This window comes from Entelurus aequoreus, linkage group LG22 (assembly GCF_033978785.1).
Source record: "Entelurus aequoreus isolate RoL-2023_Sb linkage group LG22, RoL_Eaeq_v1.1, whole genome shotgun sequence".
NCBI lineage: Eukaryota > Metazoa > Chordata > Actinopteri > Syngnathiformes > Syngnathidae > Entelurus > Entelurus aequoreus.
The window spans coordinates 37,149,833-37,161,028 of NC_084752.1; the positions used below are offsets into that span (position 1 = coordinate 37,149,833).

Genomic DNA, 11,196 nt, shown 5'->3' on the forward strand with positions numbered 1-11,196 from the left:
AAAAAACTGTCTTGCTTCAACAGCACAATACTGGTCCTGTAGTTGTAGGAGATGTCTCAAAACCTCATCAAGAGTATCGACAAAACCTGAAAACGGAAGAAAATGTATTTTTTTCGCTAAAATGTCGTAATGTGGGGGGGAGGGGGGGGGGCATTACACAAAAAAAAAAAAAACGGGTTTGCTTCAACAGCACAACACTAGTCCTTTAGTTGTAGGAAATGTGTCAAAATCTCATCAGGAGCCCTAACTGAAACCCGAAAATGGCAAAAAACGAAATTTTTTGGAAATTGTTTAATTTTTTTTAAAACTTTTTCGCTAAAATGGGTGGGGGGGGACCCTTACACAAAAATTTTTTAAACGGTCTTGCTTCAAGAGCACAATACTGGTCCTGTAGTTGTAAGAGATGTTTCAAAACCTCATCAAGAGTCCCGACAAAACCTGAAAATGGCAGGAAATTTTTTTTTTTCCGAAAACTTTATTCCGCTAAAATGTTGTAAGGGACCCTTACAAAAATTTTTTAAAAACAGTCCTGCTTCAACATCACAATACTGGTCCTGTTTTTGTAGGAGATGTCTCAAAACCTCATTAAGAGCCCCGACAAAACCAGAAAATGCATATTTTTGGAAAACTTTTTTTTGCTAAAATGTTTACACAAAAATAATTTTAAAAAACGGTCTTGCTTCAGCAGCACAATACTGGTGCTGTAGTTGTAGGAGATGTCTCAAAACCTCATCAGGAGTCCCCACAAAACCCGAAAATGGCAGAAAATGCATATTTTATAAAAACTTTTTTTCGCTTGAATGTCGTAAGGGGGGACCCTTACGAATTTTTTTTTAAAACTGTCTTGCTTCAACAGCACAATACTGGTCCTGTAGTTGTAAGAGATGTTTCAAAACATCATCAAGAGTCTCGACAAAACCAGAAAATGGCAGCCTATGTATTTTTTCGAAAACTTTTTTCCGCTAAAATGTTGTAAGGGGGGACCCTTACACAAAAAAAAAAAAAAAGTCTTGCTTCATAAACACAATACTTTCTCAAAACCTCATCAAGAGTCCCGACAAAACCTGAAAATGGCAGAAAATGTTTTTTTTTTCGAAAACTTTTTGTCGTTAAAATGTCGTAAGTGGGGACCCTTACACAAAAATTTTAAAAACGGTCTTGCTTCAGCAGCACAATACTGGTCCTGTAGTTGTAGGAGATGTCTCAAAACGTCATCAGGAGTCCCGACAAAACCTGAAAACGGAAGAAAATGTATTTTTTTCGAAAACTTTTTTTCGCTAAAATGTCGTAATGTGAGGGGTGGGGGGGGCATTACACAAAAATTTAAAAAAATGGGTTTGCTTCAACAGCACAACACTAGTCCTTTAGTTGTAGGAAATGTCTCAAAATGTCATCAGGAGCCCTAACTAAAACCCGAAAATGGCAAAAAACGAAATTTTTTGGAAATTTTTTAATTTTAAAAAAAAACTTTTTCGCTAAAATGGGTGGGGGGGACCCTTACACAAAAATTTAAAAAAAGGTCTTGCTTCAACAGCACAATACTGTTCCTGTAGTTGTAGGAGATGTCTCAAAACCTCATCAGGAGTCCCAACAAAACCTGAAAATGGCAGAATTCTTTTTTTTTTCAAATACTTTTTTTCGCTAAAATGTCATAAAGGGGGACCCTTACAAAAAATTTAAAAAACGGTTTTGCTTCAACAGCACAACGCTAGTCCTTTAGTTGTAGGAAATGTCTCAAAGCCTCATCAGGAGCCCTGACTAAAACCCGAAAATGGCAAAAAAATAAAATTTAAAAAAAAAAAAATTTCGCTAAAAGGTTGTAGCCTTACACAAAAATTTAAAATGTATTGTATGCATTTTTTTCGAAAACTTTTTTTCGCTAAAATGTCGTTATGGGGGACCCTCACAAAAAAATTCAAAAAACTGTCTTGCTTCAACAGCACAATACTGGTCCTGTAGTTGTAGGAGATGTCTCAAAACCTCATCAAGAGTATCGACAAAACCTGAAAACGGAAGAAAATGTATTTTTTTCGCTAAAATGTCGTAATGTGGGGGGGAGGGGGGGGGGCATTACACAAAAAAAAAAAAAACGGGTTTGCTTCAACAGCACAACACTAGTCCTTTAGTTGTAGGAAATGTGTCAAAATCTCATCAGGAGCCCTAACTGAAACCCGAAAATGGCAAAAAACGAAATTTTTTGGAAATTGTTTAATTTTTTTTAAAACTTTTTCGCTAAAATGGGTGGGGGGGGACCCTTACACAAAAATTTTTTAAACGGTCTTGCTTCAAGAGCACAATACTGGTCCTGTAGTTGTAAGAGATGTTTCAAAACCTCATCAAGAGTCCCGACAAAACCTGAAAATGGCAGGAAATTTTTTTTTTTCCGAAAACTTTATTCCGCTAAAATGTTGTAAGGGACCCTTACAAAAATTTTTTAAAAACAGTCCTGCTTCAACATCACAATACTGGTCCTGTTTTTGTAGGAGATGTCTCAAAACCTCATTAAGAGCCCCGACAAAACCAGAAAATGCATATTTTTGGAAAACTTTTTTTTGCTAAAATGTTTACACAAAAATAATTTTAAAAAACGGTCTTGCTTCAGCAGCACAATACTGGTGCTGTAGTTGTAGGAGATGTCTCAAAACCTCATCAGGAGTCCCCACAAAACCCGAAAATGGCAGAAAATGCATATTTTATAAAAACTTTTTTTCGCTTGAATGTCGTAAGCGGGGACCCTTACACACAAACAAAACAAAAACGGTCTTGCTTCAGCAGCACAATAAACATGGTGACCAAGGACATTGAAATATGCTTCAGACAACTCATGACTCAAACATGGTGACCAAGGACATTGAAATATGCTTCAGACAACTCATGACTCAAACATTCATCCTTTTCTGGCCCTGCAATGAAAGGCGCTTCAGTGGAAAACACGTGACGTCATCGGCATTCACGTGACGTGGTGTCAGCTGACCGCTGACTTCCGTGTTGTGGCTGCGGTGCTCGCGGTGTTGTTGCCAACAAATCAGGTAAACTTTCATTTTTCTGACCCGACTTTTGTGACAACTTGAATGTCGAACACATTTAAAGGTCGACCGACACTGTGACGCCACTCAATGTCCTGTTTGCGGCTTTTTATATTCGCTTGGTGCGTCCGTGAATCTCTTCTTATCGTTTCTCTCCCACAAGAACACAAAAACCTTTTTATTGATTTACTTTCTTTTTATTCACTATTATTGTTGCTTACACAACACCTTCTCTTTATTCACTGACTTATTCTTTATTCTCTGTCGCTTTACAATAATATCTCTTAACTTGAACACGCTAAACTAGTTACGTGAATTAGTTAGTAGCTAACCAAGTATCTGTCAGTTATGTGAATTAGTTCATAGCTAACCAAGTATATGTCAGTTACGTGAATTAGTTAGTAGCTAACCTAGTATCTCTCAGTTATGTGAATTAGTTCATAGCTAACCAAGTATCTGTCAGTTACGTGAATTAGTTAGTAGCTAACCAAGTATATGTCAGTTACGTGAATTAGTTAGTAGCTAACCAAGTATATGTCAGTTACGTGAATTAGTTAGTAGCTAACCTAGTATCTGTCAGTTACGTGAATTAGTTCATATCTAACAAAGTATATGTCATTCACGGGAATTAGTTAATAGCTAACAAAGTATATTTCAGTTACATTAATTAGTTAGTCGCTAACCTAGTATATATCAGTTATGTGAATTAGTTCATAGCTAACCAAGTATATGTCAGTTTCGTGAATTAGTTAGTAGCTAACTTAGTATATATCAGTTATGTGAATTAGTTCATAGCTAACCAAGTATATGTCAGTTACGTAAATTAGTTTGTAGCTAACCTAGTATCTGTCAGTTATGTGAATTAGTTCATAGCTAACCAAGTATCTGTCAGTTACGTGAATTTGTTTATAGCTAACCAAGTATATGTCAGTTACGTGAATTAGTTAGTAGCTAACCTAGTGTCTGTCAGTTACGTGAATTTGTTTATAGCTAACCAAGTATATGTCAGTTATGTGAATTTGTTTATAGCTAACCAAGTATATGTCAGTTACGTGAATTAGTTAGTAGCTAACCTAGTATCTGTCAGTTATGTGAATTAGTTCATATCTAACAAAGTATATGTCATTCACGGGAATTAGTTAATAGTTAACAAAGTATATTTCAGTTACATGAATTAGTTAGTCGCTAACCTAGTATATATCAGTTACGTGAATTAGTTCATAGCTAACCAAGTATATGTCAGTTTCGTGAATTAGTTAGTAGCTAACTTAGAATATATATCAGTTATGTGAATTAGTTTGTAGCTAACCTAGTATCTGTCAGTTATGTGAATTAGTTCATAGCTAACCAAGTATATGTCCGTTACGGGAATTAGTTAATCGCTAACAAAGTATATTTCAGTTACGTGAATTAGTTAGTAGCTAACCTAGTATATATCAGTTATGTGAATTAGTTCATAGCTAACCAAGTATTTGTCAGTTACGTGAATTAGTTCATATCTAACCAAGTATTTGTCAGTTACGTGAATTAGTTAGTAGCTAACCAAGTATATGTCAGTTACGTGAATTAGTTAGTAGCTAACCTAGTATCTGTCAGTTATGTGAATTAGTTCATAGCTAACCAAGTATCTGTCAGTTACATGAATTTGTTTATAGCTAACCAAGTATATGTCAGTTACGTGAATTAGTTAGTAGCTAACCTAGTATCTGTCAGTTATGTGAATTAGTTCATAGCTAACCAAGTATCTGTCAGTTACGGGAATTTGTTTATAGCTAACCAAGTATATGTCAGTTACGTGAATTAGTTAGTAGCTAACCTAGTATCTGTCAGTTATGTGAATTAGTTCATAGCTAACCAAGTATCTGTCAGTTACGTGAATTTGTTTATAGCTAACCAAGTATATGTCAGTTACGTGAATTAGTTAGTAGCTAACCTAGTATCTGTCAGTTGTGTGAATTAGTTTATCATTAACCAAGTATCTGTCAGTTATGTGAATTAGTTCATAGCTAACCAAGTATATGTCAGTTACGTGAATTAGTTAGTAGCTAACCTAGTATCTGTCAGTTATGTGAATTAGTTCATAGCTAACCAAGTATATGTCAGTTATGTGAATTAGTTAGTAGCTAACCTAGTATCTGTCAGTTATGTGAATTAGTTCATAGCTAACCAAGTATATATCAGTTATGTGAATTAGTTAGTAGCTAACCAAGTATTTGTCAGTTACGTGAATTAGTTAGTAGCTAACCAAGTATATGTCAGTTACGTGAATTAGTTAGTAGCTAACCTAGTATCTGTCAGTTATGTGAATTAGTTCATAGCTAACCAAGTATCTGTCAGTTACATGAATTTGTTTATAGCTAACCAAGTATATGTCAGTTACGTGAATTAGTTAGTAGCTAACCTAGTATCTGTCAGTTATGTGAATTAGTTCATAGCTAACCAAGTATCTGTCAGTTACGGGAATTTGTTTATAGCTAACCAAGTATATGTCAGTTACGTGAATTAGTTAGTAGCTAACCTAGTATCTGTCAGTTATGTGAATTAGTTCATAGCTAACCAAGTATCTGTCAGTTACGTGAATGTGTTTATAGCTAACCAAGTATATGTCAGTTAAGTGAATTAGTTAGTAGCTAACCTAGTATCTGTCAGTTGTGTGAATTAGTTTATCATTAACCAAGTATCTGTCAGTTATGTGAATTAGTTCATAGCTAACCAAGTATATGTCAGTTACGTGAATTAGTTAGTAGCTAACCTAGTATCTGTCAGTTATGTGAATTAGTTCATAGCTAACCAAGTATGTCAGTTATGTGAATTAGTTAGTAGCTAACCTAGTATCTGTCAGTTATGTGAATTAGTTCATAGCTAACCAAGTATATATCAGTTATGTGAATTAGTTAGTAGCTAACCTAGTATCTGTCAGTTATGTGAATTAGTTCATAGCTAACCAAGTATATGTCAGTTACGTGAATTAGTTAGTAGCTAACCTAGTATCTGTCAGTTATGTGAATTAGTTCATAGCTAACCAAGTATCTGTCAGTTACGTGAATTTGTTTATAGCTAACCAAGTATATGTCAGTTATGTGAATTAGTTAGTAGCTAACCTAGTATCTGTCAGTTGTGTGAATTAGTTGATCATTAACCAAGTATCTGTCAGTTATGTGAATTAGTTCACAGCTAACCAAGTATATGTCAGTTACGTGAATTAGTTAGTAGCTAACCTAGTATCTGTCAGTTACGTGAATTAGTTCATATCTAACAAAGTATATGTCATTCACGGGAATTGGTTAATAGTTAACAAAGTATATGTCAGTTTCATGAATTAGTTAGTAGCTAACTTAGAATATATATCAGTTATGTGAATTAGTTTGTAGCTAACCTAGTATCTGTCAGTTATGTGAATTAGTTCATAGCTAACCAAGTATATGTCCGTTACGGGAATTAGTTAATCGCTAACAAAGTATATTTCAGTTACATGAAATAGTTAGTAGCTAACCTAGTATATATCAGTTATGTGAATTAGTTCATAGCTAACCAAGTATTTGTCAGTTACGTGAATTAGTTAATAACTAACCAAGTATTTGTCAGTTACTTGAATTAGTTCATATCTAACCAAGTATTTGTCAGTTACGTGAATTAGTTAGTAGCTAACCAAGTATATGTCAGTTACGTGAATTAGTTAGTAGCTAACCTGGTATCTGTCAGTTATGTGAATTAGTTAATAGCTAGCCAAGTATCTGTCAGTTACATGAATTTGTTTATAGCTAACCAAGTATATGTCAGTTACGTGAATTAGTTAGTAGCTAACCTAGTATCTGTCAGTTATGTGAATTAGTTCATAGCTAACCAAGTATCTGTCAGTTACGTGAATTTGTTTATAGCTAACCAAGTATATGTCAGTTATGTGAATTAGTTAGTAGCTAACCTAGTATCTGTCAGTTGTGTGAATTAGTTTATCATTAACCAAGTATCTGTCAGTTATGTGAATTAGTTCATAGCTAACCAAGTATATGTCAGTTACGTGAATTAGTTAGTAGCTAACCTAGTATCTGTCAGTTATGTGAATTAGTTCATAACTAACCAAGTATCTGTCAGTTACGTGAATTTGTTTATAGCTAACCAAGTATATGTCAGTTACGTGAATTAGTTAGTAGCTAACCTAGTATCTGTCAGTTGTGTGAATTAGTTTATCATTAACCAAGTATCTGTCAGTTATGTGAATTTGTTTATAGCTAACCAAGTATATGTCAGTTACGTGAATTAGTTAGTAGCTAACCTAGTATCTGTCAGTTACGTGAATTAGTTCATATCTAACAAAGTATATGTCATTCACGGGAATTAGTTAATAGTTAACAAAGTATATTTCAGTTACATGAATTAGTTAGTCGCTAACCTAGTATATATCAGTTACGTGAATTAGTTCATAGCTAACCAAGTATATGTCAGTTTCGTGAATTAGTTAGTAGCTAACTTAGAATATATATCAGTTATGTGAATTAGTTTGTAGCTAACCTAGTATCTGTCAGTTATGTGAATTAGTTCATAGCTAACCAAGTATATGTCCGTTACGGGAATTAGTTAATCGCTAACAAAGTATATTTCAGTTACGTGAATTAGTTAGTAGCTAACCTAGTATATATCAGTTATGTGAATTAGTTCATAGCTAACCTAGTATATGTCAGTTACGTGAATTAGTTCATAGCTAACCAAGTATATGTCAGTTATGTGAAGTAGTTCATAGCTAACCAAGTATACATCAGCTATGTGAATTAGTTAATAGCTAACCCGTATATATATTAGTTACATTAATTAGTTAATAGCTATGAACCAATCGTGTTACTGCTAACCATGTATACATTAGTGACATAAATTAGTAAATAGGTAACCAGGTATACACTAATTACATTAATTAGTTAATAGCTAACCAGTATTTATTAGTTACATTAATTATTTAATTGCTATGAACCAATCATGTTACTGCTAACCATGTATACATTAGTGAGACAAATTAGTTAATAGCTATGAACCAATCATGCTAATGCTAAATAATATATACATCAGTTTCACAAATTAGTAAATAAGTCACAAAGTATACATAGGTGACACAAATTAGTTAATAACTAATTACGTATACATTAGTTACACAAGTTGGTTATAGCTATTAAATAACAATGTATACCTGGTTACTTATTTACTAATTCATGTAACTTATGTATACTTGGTTAGCATAGTTAGTAAATAGCTATTAACTAATTAATGTAGCTATTGTGTACTTGATTAGCTATTAACTCATTAATGAAACTAATGTATCCTTGGTTAGTTATTAACAAAATCATGAAACTAATGTAGACTTGGTTAGCATTAGCATAGTTAGTGACACATTGATAGCTGTCAACCAGCTATGCTAATGCTAACCAAGTATTTGTTATGGACACCTTTACAGTTGTTAACTGGCTATGCTAATTCTAACCAAGTATACGTTAGTGACAAGTTAATAGCTGTTAATTGACTATGCTAATGCTAACCAATTATATGTTAGTGACGCGTTTGTAGCTGGTAACCAACTATTCTAATGCTAACCAAGTATACGTTAATAATAATAATAATAATAATACCTGGGATTTATATAGCGCTTTTCTAAGTACCCAAAGTCGCTAAACGTTAGCACGTTTATAGCTGGTAACCAACATATACTTGGTTAGCATGAGCATAGTCAGTTACCAGCTATTAACTTGTCACTAACATATACTTGGTTAGCATTAGCATGGTCGACTACCAGCTATTGACTTGTCACTAACGTATACTTGGTTAGCGATAGCATAGTCAGTTAGCAGCTGTTAACTTGTCACTAATGTATACTTGTTTAGCATTAGCATAGTTGGCTACCAGCTATTAAATTGTCACTATTGTATACTTGGTTAGCATTAGCATAGTCAGTTAGCAGCTATTAACTTGTCACTAACCTATACTTGTTTAGCATTAGCATAGTTGGCTACCAGCTATTAAATTGTCACTATTGTATACTTGGTTAGCATTAGCATAGTCAGTTAGCAGCTATTAACTTGTCACTAACCTATAATTGGTTAGCATTAGCATAGTTGGCTACCAGCCAACTTGATTAGCTATTAACTCATTAATGAAACTAATGTATCCTTGGTTAGTTATAAACGAAATCATGAAACCAATGTAGACTTGGTTAGCATTCAATTGTCACTAACGTATACTTGGTTAGCGTTAGCATAGTCAGTTAGCAGCTATTAACTTGTCACTAACCTATACTTGGTTAGCATTAGCATAGTCAGTTAGCAGCTATTAACTTGTCACTAACGTATATTTGGTTAGCATTAGAATACCATATTTTTCGGACTATAAGTCACAGTTTTTTTCATAGTTTGGCCGGGGGTGCGACTTATACTCAGGAGCGACTTATGTGTGAAATTATTAACACATTAGCGTAAAATATCAAATAATATTATTTAGCTCATTCACGTAAGAGACCAGACGTATAAGATTTCATGGGATTTAGCGATTAGGAGTGACAGATTGTTTGGTAAACGTATAGCATGTTCTATATGTTATAGTTATTTGAATGACTCTTACCATAATATGTTACGTTAACATACCAGGCACGTTCTCAGTTGGTTATTTATGCCTCATATAACGTACACTTATTCAGCCTGTTGTTCACTATTCTTTATTTATTTTAAATTGCCTTTCAAATGTCTATTCTTGGTGTTGGCTTTTATCAAATACATTTCCCCAAAAAATGCGACTTATACTCCAGTGTGACTTATATATGTTTTTTTCCTTCTTTATTATGCATTTTCGGCCGCTGCGACTTATACTCCGGGGCGACTTATACTCCGAAAAATACGGTAGTCAGTTAGCAGCTATTAACTTGTCACCAGTGTTGGGACTACTACTGTAACGCCGTTAGTTTCGGCGGTAACTAGTAATCTAACGCGTTATTTTTTATATTCAGTAACTCAGTTGCCGTTACTACATGATGTGTTACTGCGTTATTTTACGTTATTTTTTATCTAGTAAAAACAGAAGATCTGAGTGTGTTTTATTGGAGTGTCGCAGTGTCGTCCTTCTGATTCTTCCTGTGTCACAACTGGGATATGAGAAGAGGCTCTGGGTGTGGGTGTGGGCGTGGGGAGGGAAGCCGAGTTTCTTAACATGGAGATATTCTAGACCAGGGGTCACCAACCTTTTTGGAACCAAGAGCTACTTCTTGGGTAGTGATTAATGCGAAGGGCTACCAGTTTGATACACACTTAAATAAATTGCCAGAAATAGCCAATTTGCTCAATTTACCTTTAACTCTATGTTATTATTAATAATTAATGATATTTACACTTAATTGAACGGTTTAAAAGAGGAGAAAACACGAAAAAAATGACAAATAAATTTTGAAACATAGTTTATCTTCAATTTCGACTCTTTAAAATTCAAAATTCAACCGAAAAAAAGAAGAGAAAAACTAGCTAATTCGAATCTTTTTGAAAAAATTTAAAAAATGAATTTATGGAACATCATTAGTAATTTTTCCTGATTAAGATTAATTTTAGAATTTTGATGACATGTTTTAATTAGGTTAAAATCCAATCTGCACTTTGTTAGAATATATAACAAATTGGACCAAGCTATATTTCTAACAAAGACAAATCATTATTTCTTCTAGATTTTCCAGAACAAAAATTTTAAAAGAAATTCAAAAGACTTTAAAATAAGATTTAAATTTGATTCTACAGATTTTCTAGATTTGCCAGAATAATTTTTTTGAATTTTAATCATACTAAGTTTGAAGAAATATTTCACAAATATTCTTCGTCGAAAAAACAGAAGCTAAAATGAAGAATTAAATTAAAATGTATTTATTATTCTTTACAATTAAAAAAAAAAAATTACTTGAACATTGATTTAAATTGTCAGGAAAGAAGAGGAAGGAATTTAAAAGGTAAAAAGGCATATGTGTTTAAAAATCCTAAAATCATTTTTAAGGTTGTATTTTGTGTGGTTACACGTGCTGTCCAGCAGAAGTCACAGACAGCGTTGGGGGCGTGGCCATGAACGTGTCGGACAGCGAGGACGACGCCTACACGGAGAGGACGGCGCTGGTTCCATCAGAGAATCCGGCGGTGCCGTCCTACAGACCAGAGCAAGATGG

At 33.8% G+C, this 11,196-nt stretch overlaps 1 protein-coding gene across 1 annotated transcript in view; it reads left to right on the top strand.

The window, feature by feature from the left end:
* Positions 1–2,920: 2,920 nt before the first annotated feature.
* Positions 2,921–11,196, top strand: part of LOC133639411 (presenilin-2-like) — a 22,797-nt gene continuing 14,521 nt past the window's right edge. Inside the window, exons 1-2 of the mRNA XM_062032703.1 lie at positions 2,921–3,029; positions 11,067–11,196. The exon at positions 11,067–11,196 is cut by the window's right edge and continues 13 nt beyond it. Coding sequence (XP_061888687.1) covers positions 11,096–11,196 — 101 coding nt within the window. The 5' untranslated portion in view covers positions 2,921–3,029; positions 11,067–11,095. The remainder of the gene's footprint in view (positions 3,030–11,066) is intronic.